The sequence below is a fragment of the Rhinolophus ferrumequinum genome, chromosome 17 (assembly GCF_004115265.2).
Source record: "Rhinolophus ferrumequinum isolate MPI-CBG mRhiFer1 chromosome 17, mRhiFer1_v1.p, whole genome shotgun sequence".
Lineage (NCBI taxonomy): Eukaryota > Metazoa > Chordata > Mammalia > Chiroptera > Rhinolophidae > Rhinolophus > Rhinolophus ferrumequinum.
Genome location: NC_046300.1, coordinates 12,038,822 through 12,055,590, shown reverse-complemented (window position 1 = coordinate 12,055,590; position 16,769 = coordinate 12,038,822). Strand labels below are relative to the sequence as shown.

Genomic DNA, 16,769 nt, shown 5'->3' with positions numbered 1-16,769 from the left:
AACCATCAATAAAACAAGAAGGGATCCTACTGAATGGGAAAAGATATTTGCCAATGATATATCTGATAAGGGATTAATATCACAAATCTATGGAAAACTTACTCAACCCAACTCCAAAAAAACAAACGATCCAATTAAAAAATGGGCAGAGGACTTGAAGAGACATTTTTCTGAAAAGGACATACAGATGGCAAACAGACATATGAAGAAATGCTCAACCTCACTAACCATCAGAGAAATGCAAATAAAAACCACAATGAGATACCACCTCACCCCAGTCAAAATGGCTATCATCAATAAATCAACAAACAACAAGTGCTGGCGCGGATGTGGAGAAAAGGGAACGCTTGTGCACTGTTGGTGGGATTGCAGACTGATGCAGCCGCTATGGAAAACAGTATGGAGGTATCTCAAAATTCTGAAAATGGAACTACCTTATGATCCAGTAATTCCACTCCTAGGTATCTATCCGGAGAAATCCAAAACTTCAATTCAAAAATCTTTATGCACTCCTATGTTTATTGCAGCACTATACACAATAGCTAAGACATGGAAACAACCAAAATGCCCATCGGTAGATGACTGGATTAAGAAACTGTGGTACATTTATACAATGGAGTATTATGCAGCCATAAAGAAGAAAGAAATCTTACCATTTGCAACAACATGGATGGATCTAGAGAACATTATGTTAAGTGAAATAAGTCAGACAGAGAAAGATAAGTACCATATGATCTCACTTATTTGCGGATTCTAAAGAAAAGGATAAGTGAATGAACTAATCAGAAACAGTTTGGGAGACAATGAGGAAAAACTGAGGGTTGCTAGATGGGCGGGAGGGGTGGGGGGTGGGGGGGAGGGTGAGGGGATTGGAGGGCAGTCGGTGACCACAGGATGGCCACGGGGTTTGAAAATTAATCTGGGGAACGTAATTTGGTGGTTACCAGAGCGTAAGGGGGTTGGGGGGTAGGGGATGAGGGTGAGGGGGATCAAATGTATGGTGATGGAAGGGGAGCTGACTCTGGGTGGTGAACACACAGTGTGACTTATGGATGATGTGATACAGAATTGCACACCTGAAATCTATGTAATTCTACTAACAATTGTCACCCCAATAAATTAAAAATAAATTAAAAAAAAATACTAGGACAATTAAAATAAATAAACAAATAAATCACTGAAATGCAAAAAAAAAAAAAGAAGTACAAATTGGTTGTTCACAGTAGTCATGGGGATATAGGGTATAGCATAAGGAATATAGCCAATGAAATTGTAATAACTATGTATGGTGTCAGATGGAGACTAGATTTATTGGGGTGATAGATGGGAAGGGGGTTGGAGGATAGGGTGAAAAAGGTGAAGGGTGTAAGAAGTACAAATTGGTAGTTACAAAATAGTCATGGGGATGTAAAGTAAAGCATAGAGAATATAGTCAGAGATACAGTAATAACTATATATAGTGCCAGGTGGTACTAGTCAGGGGGATCACTTCTTAAATCATATAAATGTCTAACCACTATGCTATACATCTGAAATTAATATAAAATAATATTGAACATCAATTGTAATTGAAAAATTAAAAAGGGGGGAAGGCATAAAACAAAAAGTCATGGGAATGTAATGTACAGTGGGGAATATAGTCAATAATATTGTGATAACATGGCAGTGATAGATGGTTGCCGGTCACTTCTTTATTTATATATAAATGTTGAATAACGATGGTGTACACCTGAAATTAACATAATATTTTATGTTAGCTATATTTTAATAAAAATCTTTTTTCTTAATTTATTGGGTGACAATTGTTAGTAAAACTACATAGATTTCAGGTGTACAATTCTGTATTACATCATCTATAAAATCTTTTTAAAAATGACCCAACTACATGCTGTCCACAAGAAACTCATTTAAAATATAATCATAAAGTTAGTTTGAACATTAAAAGAATGGAAAAAAATATATCTTGAAAACTATAATCAAGAGAAAACAGGTGTGGCTATACTGATACCAGAAAAAATAGACTTCAGAGGAAAGGAAATTAAAAGGAACATAGAGACACATTACATAATGATAAAAACGATGATAATAAAATGATATAATGACTCAAATCACCAAGAAGACATAACAACCTGAAAGATGTATGAACCAAGCAACAGAACTGCAGATCACTGAAGCACAAACTGGGAAACAAGAGAAATAGCCAAATCCACAGTTAACTGGAGACTTCAACACCCCCATCTCCTCAACTGATAGAATAATTAGAAAGAAAACCAGCAATGATAGAGAAGAACTCAGCACCACCATCAACCAACAGGATCTAATCAGCTTTTATACAACACTCCAATGAACAGCAACAGCATACAACTTCCCTTCAAGCACCACAGAATATAAACCAAGACAAATTATATCCTTGGCCAAAAATAAACCTCAAAAAATGTACATAAATTGAACTACACAGATACAGTGTACCAACGTCGATTTTCGGGTTTTGATATTGCACTACAGTTATAGAAAATATAACCACTGGGAGAAACTGAGTGAAGTTCACAGGACTCCTCAATACTACCTTTGCAATTTCTTATGAAACTATAAAAAATACAAAGTTAAGAATGTAGACTGGACACAAAAACGACAAATGATTTCATTTACAAATATTTCTGTAAAAACCTTTAAAAAATGTTTGCATATTGAATCCAGCACTACATTAAAAATAACAGTGAATATTAAAAACATATTAACTATTCAATATAAATATAATGAGTGGCTACTTAATATCTAAGGCTCCTTTGTGCCAGATGATAGGCAAGACTAGAGAGACAGGCATGAACCTTTTCTTCTCACAGAGCTATTTTAGATGAGGTAAAGAAGGTCTCTCTGAAATCTGAAGGTTGGAGTGCACTCAGCCACTCAGAGAAAACATTCTGGGGAGAGGGAATAGTAAAAGCAAAGGTCCTGAGGTAAGAGACAAATAGTCTTATGCATAGCCTAATCACTAAGCTGAGAAGTCAACCTTGTGAAAGCATCAGGAAGGGAAGGAGGTACGACATGAAACAGGAGCGGTAGCCACAGTCAAATCATGTAGGTTTTGCAGGAGTTCAATTTTATGATGTATGTAATGGGGAGTTACTAAAAATAGAAGTATATTGCTGTCAGGTTTTTACATAACACATGAAGTGGTCTTACTACTTGAGAGTATTTAATTCTAATACAGAAAAAAGTAAATGGCATATATGGAGCCTACAAATGTGACATGTATAGATAGAGCATATGTGTGCTAAACATGAATATAAGTGGATGAAAAGAGCTAAAGATACCTAGTATTCAAATAGTATTTGGATACCTAAATCCAAAACGAAATATACTAAAAGAGGAAGAACCAAATATTCAGTATACATGAACATTAAATTAACTCACACATTGGTGACATGTATTCTGGTCCCAAGTATTCTTTGCTTAAGAAAGACAAATACCATATGGTTTCACTTATATGGTCAATCTACAAAAACAAAACAAACAAAACAAAAACAGACTCATAGAAACAGAGATCAAAGGGATGGTTACCAGAAGAGAAGGGGTGTGAGATGGGTGAAATGGGGAAGGAGAATACAGTCAATAATATTGTGATAAGTTTACACTGTGACAGGTGGTTACTAGAATTAGTGGGGAGATCACATAGTAAGGTATAAAAATGTCGAATTACTATATTGTACACCTGAAACTAATATAACCAATATAAGACTGTATACCAACTATACATAAAAATAAATTCTAAAAAAGAAAACAACTTTAAATTTAAAGGCATAAATAGGTTGAAAGTTAAGAAATTCACAAAATATTCCTTACTAATACTAATCAAAGGAAGCTGCAGTGGTGATATTAACATCAGACATAATGCTTTATCTCTAGAAGACAAGGAAATGCTCAAAGAAGCCAGAGGTCCATTAACAAAAAAAAAGAATCCATACATATTAATTATTTACATAAAATGCTATAAAATACAAACTAATCTACAGTGACTGAAAGCAAATTAATAGTTGCCAGGGGCTGGAATGGGAGTAAGGGTGGTATGGGTTATAGATAGTCACAAGTAAATGGGAGGGGAGAACAATGGATATATTCATTATCTTGACTGAATATGCATTTGTAAAATATCATCAAATTACATATAATAAATATATGAAGCTTACTGTATGTCAATACAATCAACAATATATGGAGGTACAGTGAATGCATGATACATCTCATGATTTCATGCCAACACAATGATGGGTTACATCAACAAATACTGTTGGAACAACTCAGTGATGGTGAGAGGTGTGGAGAAGAGAAAAGCTGGATTTGTACTCATTCCTTATGACAAAGTTTTCTGAGGCAAAGATTTAAGATTTAATCATGAAATCATAAATGTATAGAATAAAAGAGGGATTAATATTTTATACGCTTGGTGAAGAGAAGTCCTTTCCTAAGTATGCTGGCAAACAAAGAAGCTCTAAGCAAAAAAAAAAAAAAAAAAAAATTGATAAATGTGACTCTGATATTAAAAAAGCAAACAGCTCAAAATATAAACAACTGACAATTTAAAAGACCAATAATACTCAGTTGTGAGTGTGGCAAAAGTAGCTCTTGATTTAAACAACAGCTGAGTGGGAAATTTTTATATTACTTTTGGAGAGTAATATCAAAATACAAAAGATACATACACTTTGGTGTAACAATTCAACTTTCGCACACCCTATAGAAACTCACACAGATGTGTAAAGATATGACAAAGAGGTTCTGTTCAAAGTTGCTCATGTTAGCAGAAAACAATACATATTTGTAAAGAGTTCAAACAATACAGAAATGTCTAATAGAATGAGAAGGCCTTCCATAATATCACATCTTACAGCTTAATGCATATTGCCTCATTATTTTCCACACATGTATTATCTCTTTTTTTTCTTTTTTTCAAAAATGAGACCATACTAACAAGCGTGTTAGCAGAAAAAATAAACCTAAAAATCCTATGTAATAACTTGCCCTTACCTGGCTTCTCATCACAGTCTTTCTCCAATTTGGTACCTCTAATAAATCCAAAATCCAATTTCACTTGCTAGAGCTATTTAAAAAGTGCTCCTTTCCCATAAATCTATAAACTACTTCAGTGCGTCAGATTTCCTGGCTCAGTCAGAAAATCCTTTGCAGCTCTGGGTAAACACATAAATTCTGTTTTTTCTTGCTCATCCAAGAAAACAAACACAAAAGCGCATCAAAAGCAAATGCTATAGATGCTTGCTGCTTTATGTAATCGAAACTAGTAACTTTTTGCTGACATTTCTACTTTCTTTAAAAGTGTGTATTCTCCATTGTTTTGTTCCTGAATAAACTTTATGGGATTCTATAATACTGAAGAAGTTTCAGGAAAAAGTAACATTCAGTGGTTGCTGCGTCCAGCGCAGACAGGAGGGCTAGGCCTGAGAGGGAACGGTGGGAGATTAAGAGAAAACACAGAGACAGGAAAGTTGGGATCAGGAAGTCCACTGTCCATGGACGGCAGAGCAGTGGTGCAGTTTTTTTCCTCACACGGTTTTTACACAGTCTAGAACAGGGGTGTCCAAATTTTTTCAACATTTTTCACCAAGGGCCATATGCGGTAAAATGCACAAACAGCCGGGCCACTCACTCGAGGGGAAGTACGTATTGCCTCACCTGGTTTATTTAAGTAAACTAAATATATTTTTGGAATTTGCTGCGGACCAATTAACAATGGATTATGGGCCGCAGTTGGCCCGCGGGCCACAGTTTGGACACCCCTGGTCTAGAACAATTGCCTATACAAGCTAGTATTAGTAGAAACAAGCAAGTATTAGAAGAACATACTGTTCTGTGAATATGCAAGTTTGTATGCCTGTGGCTGTCATTGTATTATCTTGTTCTTTCTGGGGGAAGATGTGGAGGCAAAGCCTCCTTTGAATGACCTTGCAGGCTGTAAGGTCCTTGTCAGCGTATATCCTGTTCTCCACATCTCCCCCTTCTCTTTTTGGTTTAAGCTGCGATCTATGAGTCTCATATATCAGGAAATAGATTTAATCAATCACCCTTGTCTGTCGAAAGTGTCATGAATGTAATAGTAATTGTTGCATGCACCCTTCTCGGGGACAAAACATTTATGTTGAAACTTATTGAAAAGAATAGATGGAGAACTGATGTTATCACATCAAGAATTCCTCACATCATTGAATATAGCCACAGAGGCAGAAGCTCTCCTAGTCGGGGGGGAAGGTAGGGATCTATGTCTACCTTTATCAACCCCATGAGTATTTAGATGACCCCTGTGCGACTGTGCCTGTCTTAGGTTGTTCCTTTCTGAAGGAATCTTACCCGTCATTGACTAACCAGCCATCTTTTGGGGGTCGGCTTCTCCAGATGGCCCCTATGCGGCTGTGCCTGTCTTAGGTTGTTCCTTTCTGAAGGAATCTTACCCGTCATTGACTAACCAGCCATCTTTTGGGGGTCGACTTCTCCAGATGGCCCCTATGTGGCTGTGCCTGTCTTAGGTTGTTCCTTCCTTGAGGAATCTTACCCGTCATTGACTAACCAGCCATCTTTTGGGGCCAAACAGGGAGATATAAGGTGTAAGCACAAAGGTAAAGTAAAATCTCTGAAAGGATCAGTCTCTTATTTTTATTAGGAGGGCTGGGCATGAGACTCTCTGTATGGAGTATTTGTAAGGTTATATGCCCTGCGGCTGTATTTGTGTTATCTTGTTCTTTCTAGGGGGAGATGCTGAGGCGAGGCCTCCCTGGATGACCTTACAGGCTGCAAGGACCTTATCAGCCTACATCCTGCTCTCCACAAGTGGTTATACATTGAGAATGAGTAACCACTGAGTTTATCCCAGGCTCTTCCAGTCATCCTTTGTATTTACCAAGTCATTTTACTTTGTTCCATTAATCAAAAGCTACACTCACAAAGGGTTTTGGAGTCGTGAGATTGGACAATGCCTGCTACCCACATTAGGCATTTTATTTTATTTTTTTTATCATAAGCCTGAACACAAAGATGTCCAATAACTGGGCATCCCCAGATAGTCCTGAGTTAGGAAAGAAGTAAAACTGTGTAGAGTCACCAGTCATGATCAAATTCGGGGGAGCTACAACCAAACTGCCTTCTGTATGTCACACTGAAGAACATTGGCCCTCCCTACTATTTCTTCTTTCAATCCATCATCAAGGAGGAAAAAGGTCGGCTATAACTGCAGTCTGAAAAGGAGGAATCTAGCAGCCATGCCTCACCTCCTTCACTAGTTCACTAGTAAATCAATATGAGGTCTGACAATGAAGTTCACGAACTCATCATAGAAAAAGTGCTACATACCTCATTGCTGAATATCACTATGGTCACCTTTGAAGTATTCCCCAGGAGAAGCTATGCATTGACGCCAGCGCCTAATCTACCCTTCAAAGCAATTTTGGAACTCTTTTTCTGGAATAGCCATCAGAGTTGCCGTTGTATTACCCTTGATGTCCTGAATGTCATTAAAATGTCTTCCTTTTAATATTTTCTTTATCTTTGGGTAAAGAAAGAAGTCAGGTGAGTAGGGAGGGTGTTCCAATACAGTGATGTGTTTACTGGCTAAAAACTCCCTCAGAGTGCCGTGTGAGCTGGTGCATTGTCATGATGCAAGAGCCATGAATTCTTGGCGAAAAGTTCAAGTCATCTAACTTTTTCACACAGCCTTTTCAGCACTTCCAAATAGCAAACTTGGCTATTTGTCCAGTTGGTAGAAATTCATAATGAATAATCCCTCTGATTTCAAAAAAGGTTAGCAACATCATTGCAATAAGTTTGCGAACTTAATTGTCAGACCTCGTACTGACAGGTATAAAGTGGGGAGGGTATGTGCTGGGGGCAAATGAGGTTGTACAGAGTGTGGCTTCTTCCCTAAGTGAAACTCACAGTGTAACTGAGGATACAAGACTTAGGAAATCCTCTCCTGCAGCACTATCCAACAGAAATATAATGCAAGCCACATGGTGTAAATGCTCTGAAAGCTGTAGTCAAAAAAGTAAAAAGAATCAAATGAAACTAATTTTAATAATATTTCATTTATCCCAATATGCCCAAAATACTATCATTTTAGCATACAATCAATATAAGAAAATGAATCAGCTACTTTACAATCCTATATTTTTTTCTTGTAAATGCAGTATGTATTGGACACTTAGAGCACATCTCAATTGGGACGACCCATGTTTCAAGTGCTCAGTGAGCTGTGTGTGGCTACTGGATACCATACTAAAAAGTGCAATAGCAGTTACCCTCCCCCTTACCCTCTGATAACCACAAAACTGTTGTCTGTGTCTATGAGTTTTTTGTTTCTCTTGTTTGTTTGTTGCTTTCAGTTTTATATCCCACATATGAATGAAACCATATGGTTTTTATCTTAACAAAATCCATCTCCTTCCAAACCAATTGGCTGATATTGCAGAAACTAGTTATGCTTCAGCCCAAATTTAAGGTATAAGTTTATTTTACTTAGCTTCAGCCCATTTATTCAGCTAACCGTGTAACACGATATTAATCAGATTAGTCATTTGTTCAGTTGTTGTTACATGGGCGACTTCACTTCATTCAATCCAGTATCAATAGGTTGCATTCTAGCCTTAGAGTTATTTAGCAAATACAAATTTATGACAAAAGCTACAAAGAACAGATCCATGCAAATCCATCCCCCCCAAAAAAAAACCACCTCAAAATACATATTTTAAGCACAGTGTGTTAGCAGTGTGTACAGCCTTCTTTGTATACAATAGGAATTGGTACAGCTCCATTCTGCAATCTACAGAAGCCCTGAACAGGCATACATGTAGGTTGAAGAATCAAATTTATCTCCTGCATCCAATACTACTCTTCTGTATAACTCTGAAAATATCTTCCTGAGTCAAGCATTTTGAAATTTTAATCAAATTATTTTCTAGTTTAGAAATCCATGCCCACGTGCACAGCAGAATCTTATTAATGGCATATTGAACACAAGCATGCAGCTACATAAACTTATAAGGAACTTGTCATTTTAACATACCCTAAGACCCAATTCACATGAGATGGGTTACAATGAGAATGGAGCAAAGTAGTTTTAAAAGCCTGATATGATAGATGCACAGGATTGAAAATACTCCTTCAATGTAATGTGGCTGCCAGTCTGTACTGCGTTGGTGTCTCAGTGATTAAATCCTTTATGCTCCAAGGACCCATAAAGAGACTCTTTTGTAAAGACAGAGTTGCCTTGAAAGATTTACTGCAGCTTGCTTCAACTGCTCTCCTCAAGAACTGTTAAAACAATATAATTGTCAAACTAGTGTATTGCTAATCTCATTTTTATTGTTACCATTTGCCACTGAAATAGCTCTTTAATTGTTTGTTTTGGAACAGACACATAAAATATCATGACAGTGATATTTTGGCACTGTCATGGAAAATCTGCCATGAATAAAGCTTTTTTCCCCCCAATGAAATACAGTTTGCCTCTATTACTTGGCATTAAAACGATTTACTGAAGTAGGCCAAAACATAAACCACTGAAATAAAATGAAGAGAGATTGGAATTACAGCAAAATGCAAAGGCTAATCCATCCAAACTCATGCTTAAGACATGTTTAAATGCAACTTTTACTCTTCAGAAAAGTGGCAGAAGGGGAAAAGAATGCCTTCCATCCTGCCCGTCCAGCCATGCTGCGCTCCAAAACCAAGCTACCGGCTCTTCTGGGGGCTCAGGTTCTCCGGGAACCTGCATTTATTGAGCAGATGCAGGCAGTGTTAGTGCTGTAGACCCTGAAGTCTATGGAGGAATCCACTGAGCTTAATCCAATGCCCGCTGCCCGAGCCTCCGCTGCCCACCCAACACAGCTTCTTGTGTTACCAACAGAAATACAGTGCTCTCACCCAGGTGGGACTGGCCAGGAAAGCAGCACCCAGAGGCTGTGACGGCTCCTGTTCGTAAGCAATCAGCTCCTTGGCTTTCCCACCGCTTGGCCTGCCAAGGGCCAGGATAATGGAGGCTGGAGCTCAGAATTAAAAGCATTCTGCCTGCTCTCTGCCCTCAATGTGGTGTTGGCTCTCCTGGGCCCTTGGATCGGACCTCTGAGACAGGCTCTGCCTTTTATGCTCCCTTCCCCAGTCCTTTTGGCTGATCTCAAAAACCTTGGTGATGGAGACTTGCAGGGAACTCCCAGGTCCAGTTTTCAATATGTTTCAAGTTTCCAGTACAATCCCATGACCCCAAGCCTGATTCTCCCCCAGTCCCAACCCCGTGGCTGAGCAACCTACCTCCTCACAGCACATACCCCACAGCACAGGGGCTCTAAAAAATTTTTTTTTTTTTAAGTAGAGGATACTACCTGATTTTAAATGGCATAAATTATTAGCAAAGCCAAAAAATATGCAACAATCACAGCATAAAGCCTTGCAAGATCTGGTCCCAAACTGCCCTTCAGCCTCACTCCATAACACTTCTCCATGGTCTCTGGTTCAGGCACAGCTAGAACTCAGCCCTCCCCTCACGACAAGGATCTCAAGACCACATTTAAAGGTTACTACTTCTGGGAGACTCCTCTCCCCACACGGAGCACTCAGTCACACAAACCCCCACCCCTGAGATCCACCGTGGTCTCTGCCTCCCTCCATTAAGCTCCCACCAATCACACCCGACACATGGCTCCTAACCAATCACATGCCCACATATAGCTCCTGACCAATCACGTCCCTGCATGGTGAATCCACGGGGCCCAGATATTAGGCACCAGACAGGAGGGAGCACACGCCACCTGAGTTGGCAGTTACAATGTGGGGGATTGCTTTTATTTTTTTTTAATAATAATAAATACTCTCAATTGGCTATATATCTAACCAGTTTGATCCATACTTGGAGCTTTTCGATCTAGCATACAACCCCAGAAATCTTTTCTTAAGATTTGTACATGGCTATTTTGAATAAATGGGACATCAAATTCAGAATTCTGCTCTCTTCATCGTCACTTTGCTCCAGGCCTCGGGGAAAGACACAGAAGCTACCTGCAATTCTTGCCCATCAGAAGAGAAAGGTTTGCTTTCTTAATAAAAATATCTAGGGAGGATGCACTGCTGGTAACAGCCCATCTTATGAGAAACTCTAGAAAAGAAGAAGGAAGTTATATAGCCTATAATCAGGCTTTAAAAGCAGCAAACAGAAGCTGGAAAATAATTATGGGCTAAGAGTAAAGAAAACAGTAATCAAGAGGTCACAGTGGACCACCAGCTGAATGAGTCAAATTATTCTGCTTTTGTAATGGGTGGCTAGAAGACATAAGCAGTAGCCAAGCATGCAGGGCCCTACACAACCTTTTCATGTCTCCTTCTGACCAAATCATTGCTAGAAGCTGCTACTCATACACTAGACCCCACATAGGCCCTTGAACTTAGAAAGCATACCTAACTGAAGAATAAACTGTGTTTCCTGAAACTAGGAATCCAACAGTTAGTTCTAAGATGCACCATTATTTTATCAAGCATGAAGAAAAATGCTGCCCATAAACTATGACATTGGTTTCTTATTACTTAGAATTTTCTTTTTATTTTTATTGAAAGAGCTCTTTTAGACTGATTCAGACACATATCCTTATATCACCTTTGGGCACTTATCCAAAGAAAAATAAAAGGAAAATAAATTGGTTAAGGCAATGACAACCAAGTTGCCTGGATGAAAGCAATTGCAAAAAAGCCATTGATTTGGAAAGTACATCCCAGTTTCAGAAAATATTAAAACCTAAAAAAAATGTACATCATAAAATCAATAACATACTATCTTGTGTGTTGATCGGTGACAAAAATTTTAAAAGGACAAGGTAATAGTTCACAGGACAACTGCTACAAAGATAGTTCATTGACTAAAATATGTATTTATACAGAGAAAAAAATTGAGATTACTCAACTCAAGAAAGACAAACATAGAACAGGGATTCAATAATATTCTTTAAGGACATTAATGTTCTGGCCCAAAAAGCAGTGATTTCCAACTGTTTTTCCTTTACTTTCGTAGCAGTAGGACCTCTTTTTAAAATACTATCCTACAAGAAACCTGAGTATGAAGCTGTTCTGGTTGGAGAAAGAGCATGATCCCACGCATGCCTGAGAGGTCTCAGAGCTCAGGACCAGCTGAAAGCCTGACCTGGAGAGCAGATGTCACCTTCTACCCACTCCCTGCAACAGCTACAACACAATGACAAGAGTTGAAATCGTGACCTTAATCAATGAAACGTTTATTGTGGTTTGTAAAATATGAAGACTTGCTAGTTGCTCGTTAGACAAAGATTAATCAAGTACGGAGGGGTTTTGGTAACCTACATGAAGGAATTTCTATGTGTGGATTTTTAGACCTTGAGATGATCACTAAAGGATGGAGAACTTGTTATCACTCCCCGAAGGTGCTGCAGTGACCGTCACAGGTGAGAGGCCCTCCTGCCACAGCGAGGGGTGAGTCCCATCCACCCGTTAAGGTCTTTCTAGCTCAGTGCTCTCTACATCTGCAACACTCTTTTCAAATGTACACCAGTTGCAGCAGACTTTGGACACCACCGACTCTTGCCCCGTGCCCAACCACGTGGCCAAACCCAGCGGTTTACTGCACCCATTGCTCTCCAAAACAAATCCCATTCCACAAGAAGTTAGCAAGTAACGTACATCCTGCTGCAGGTAAGGAGGTGTACAGACCACTTGGCAAAGCTTTAAAACCCCTTTGAAACAGCTCTTGATCTCCATGTTTCTTCACCTTCTTTTTGTCTATTTCTTCTGACACTGCCTCTAAAGACCCCTTTTATTATTTGAAGCAATTCAATCGAGGCTCTAACCCACTCCCATTCCTTCTCCCTCAGCAAATCCAACCAGCTCCTCTAACAGGGAAAGGGTGTTGTGGAGCTAACAAAAATAACGTTTCACCCTAGAGCCACTGCAATACACAGACAACTTGTAGGTTACTATTGTAGGATGATTAAAGAAAGCTAATCTTCTATGTGTAGAGTTATCAGACTACCACAGTCATTGCTCCATGGACGACCAAGACAGGTTAAGCTGAGCTGGCGGGTCTGTTCCCTCCTTTGTCCCTTGTGCTGTCAGCTAGCTATGGATGGGAAGTTTTGGGCAAAGGGAGCTAACCCACCCAAACACAAAATGACATTTCTTTGGTTAAGGGTCCTCCCTTGCTATAAGCACCAGCTCAATTTTCACCCAGGTTTTCCAATCTGTATTTAGTTTAAACAGGGATTTAAAAGTCAGTTCTGCAGCCCATTTTATTCCCTACACACAAGAACAAGAGATGAACAGGTTTTCTTTAACAGATGGTTTCCAATTAAGTTGCATTCTGTGAATAAATGGTGTATGGAAGCTCAGCTCTTCTACATTATGAAGAAGACAATACTTTCTGCCCATCGGCATAAAACTGTTGATCTGACCCAGTGACTACAAAGTCAGAGGGCTTCCCACTGAACATCAGCAAACTCATACAGCGGCACAGCCATCGCCAATCTGCCCTCCCTCCACAAACCAGCCTCGGCTGAAGTATCTTTTCTATTTTAGGTAACATATGGTTTTAAGTCAATAGAAATGAAATGCAAAGGACTTGTGACAAGTGAGCAGGTCATTAAGTGTCCCTGTGCAATTTCAGAGCTGGACAGAGCTCAGACAAGGAAACCGAGGCCCAGTAAGGTTAAGGAAGATGACGAAGGACACGCAAAGCCTTGTGGGCAGTGTTAGGGTTAGAACCCAACTACCCAACAAAGTCAAAACTATGAAAAATTTTTAAATTCCATTGGAATTTCAGATGCATATTTCTTTTCTTACCGGAATTACTTCAAAAATGAGTGGGATCAGTTTGCTTTCTTCCACAAGTCTGTTAAAAAATAAAAAGATAACCACACATTAGGGAGCTCATACTTAAACTGCTGCCCTGAGACGAAGCTCTGCAGCCCTGTGTTTTATTGCTTAAATTCTGTGACCGAGAAACTGTATGATTAAATACATGCTCATTGTTAATACACTGAACTACATCTATAAAACACAAGACATATGAAGCCTCTGCAAATGACTACTAGCTTAGCCTTACTGATCTGTAGCAAGTAAAATCTCAAATAGATTGATATTTATAAACGAAAAATTTTATTAAAATTCACAATCATTATAAAGACTATCAAAATAGGCAACACCAGCTAAAATCATATAACCAATCATCACTGCAGTTAAATTATAAGCACGCCACATTATAATCTTTCATATATGCCTCATTAGATAGCTTCTCAGCATTATTTAATGTACAGTGATTTTTAATAACCCTTAACTTTAAAACGGGTAGGCACCAATCACCCAATTGACTCTAGGTACTTCCTTCATTAAACCCAGTTTAAAAAATTGTCATCTATACAATAGAAGAATTTTTTCATGCCATTTAAGAGAAAATAGCCTTGATTCAAAAGTGACGCTTTTTTAAAGAACAATACTTCATCTCTAAATATGCCTTTATTCCAAGGGTCAGTAAATTGTTTTCTCTAAAGGGTCAGACAGCAAATATTATAGGCTTTGTGGGCCACACAGTCTCTATAGCAACTACTTAACTCTGTCACTATAATGTAGGAGCAGGCACAAATACATAAATGAATAGGCATGGCGTGTTCCAATAAGATTTTATTTACAAAAACAGACAGAGTGCCATATTTGGCCCACAAACTATAATTTGCCGATCCTGCTTCAGTTTAAAAAAATCAGATTCCTTAATTTTATTAGACTTTACTGTGTATGATAAACTGCAGCACTTAAGCTTGGTGCCCTCGTTGGAGGCTTGTGCAGTTTGTCTGTTTCACAGAATATGCCAGGTGGGTGGAAAGGGAATTTATCACCTGGCCTCCCTAGAGCTTGTTTGTCTGTGATAATACATTGATTAAAAAAAAAAGTCTATGAGACTAGCCAAAAAAAGATGACAATGTTTACAAATCTGTTTTAAGGGAAAGTGAGATACAAACAGTTCCCCAAAACTGAAGCACTTAGAAAGGCCTCCTTCAGTATCTAGCAAAAACAAATGTGATTATTTCTGTAGTTTCAGGATAGTAGAGGGGAAAAGCTGTGACTAAAATATTAAATACATTTACATTCTCTCACTTTCCTGGGCAACTGAAGGCTCGGATCTGAGAATGAAGCTTCTTTTACAACATGGCTGGGCAGTCCAGGAGAAGCACAGACTCGATACCAGAAACAACTACAGGCCCGCACTAACCTTCCCAATCTTCTTCCTCAGCTTCCTGGATGTTAACCAGCTCTCTTCCTTAACAGGTCTTTTATTTTTTTTATAACATATACTGTTATGAGGCCCGGGCTGAAATGCCCATGCTCATACGTCTCAGAGTTGCCCTAGCAACCAAAGCCCAGAAGGTCACAGGGACACAGACACCATTGCGTCTTCAATGGCACCGGGAAGTCACAGGTCCCTCTATCACAGTCTCCCTCAGCATCAGATGCAGAAGCATCCACTCACAGCACCAGACTTTTCATGATAGTATTTTAAAACATATTCTAGTATTAACGCATGGCTATATAATGACCTTAATTCATTTTTTTTTTAAGTGGTGAAAAAGTTTATTAGAAGAGATAGTACACTCCAAAGAATTAGGAGCGGGCCGAGCACTAAGAAAAGCGGCTCAGGGCTCAAGGAGGTATTATTATTAGGAGAGAAAGTACACTCCGAAGGGTTTGGAGCAGGCCCCGAGCAGAGGCAAAGCTCAAGGGAGGAGCTCGAGGCTCAGTGCTCAGGAGGACGACCTTAATACATTCTTAACAATTCCAACTCGCTGTTCTTCAGACCGCGGCACGATGAGCAGGCTGACCTGAACCGCCTCTCAGCCTCCTTTCACTCTGAAGTCTAACGTTCCAGTCCTCACCTTCTTCTGAATACAAACCACCACAGCGATTCTGTTCTTTGAGTTGACTAACATCATTTAGAGCCACATCTGGTAAATAAAAAGGGAACTCGAGCTAAAAAAAGCTACGTTTAGTTAAAAATTTTTTTTTCTATGACATTTTCTGTGGTTCATGGATTAACCTCAAATGCAATTCCAAAAGAACTCGAATGCAAGAGTGGCTGTGAACATTTACAGCTACGCAAAGCAGTGCTTTTCCAGACTGTGAGAAGTGACCAATAAGAGAGCAATGAGTTTACTGGGTATTGACTAGTATTTTCTTTATTAAAAATATAAAATAGAGACTATCCAAGAGTGACACACAGAGCACTGTTCCGTGACATTTTTGTTTCAGATATAGGTATGCATATGTGTCCTGGGGAATGACATAAAATGCATTTTTTTTCTTTTTTTTAACGAGTTGTCGATAAAACATCTGAAATCCACAGACTACAGATTGCTATGAAGACAATATTCATTTGTCTTCAATATGTTCTCAACATTTGATTTAAAAACTCAGTCTCCTTGTTCTAAGCATCTCCTCTCATACCAGCACAGGTCCAGTTAGTGGTTCGGGTCACAAATGATCAAACCCTTGATTGGCTGCGAGCCGTGGGGCACTCAGCTGTCTTCCTCCGACTGGTGCTATGGAGAGCAGCCCAGTCTCAGGCCTCTGCCGACCAGAGAGCACCAGGTTCACCTCTAAGGAAAATGGATGTGGCTGATTCTTAGGGATTATTCGGGCAGCAATACTGCTGAAGTCATCACAGCAGTAGACTTTGGAGAATCATGATGCAAGACTATCTTATTTGGGGT

The 16,769-nt window shown here is 39.0% G+C and overlaps 1 protein-coding gene across 1 annotated transcript in view; it reads right to left on the bottom strand.

Moving 5' to 3' along the window:
• Positions 1-16,769, bottom strand: part of ULK4 (unc-51 like kinase 4) — a 406,569-nt gene that overhangs the window by 208,283 nt on the left and 181,517 nt on the right. The window contains exon 31 of the mRNA XM_033131526.1: positions 13,852-13,900. Within this exon, the coding sequence (XP_032987417.1) occupies positions 13,852-13,900 (49 nt within the window). The remainder of the gene's footprint in view (positions 1-13,851; positions 13,901-16,769) is intronic.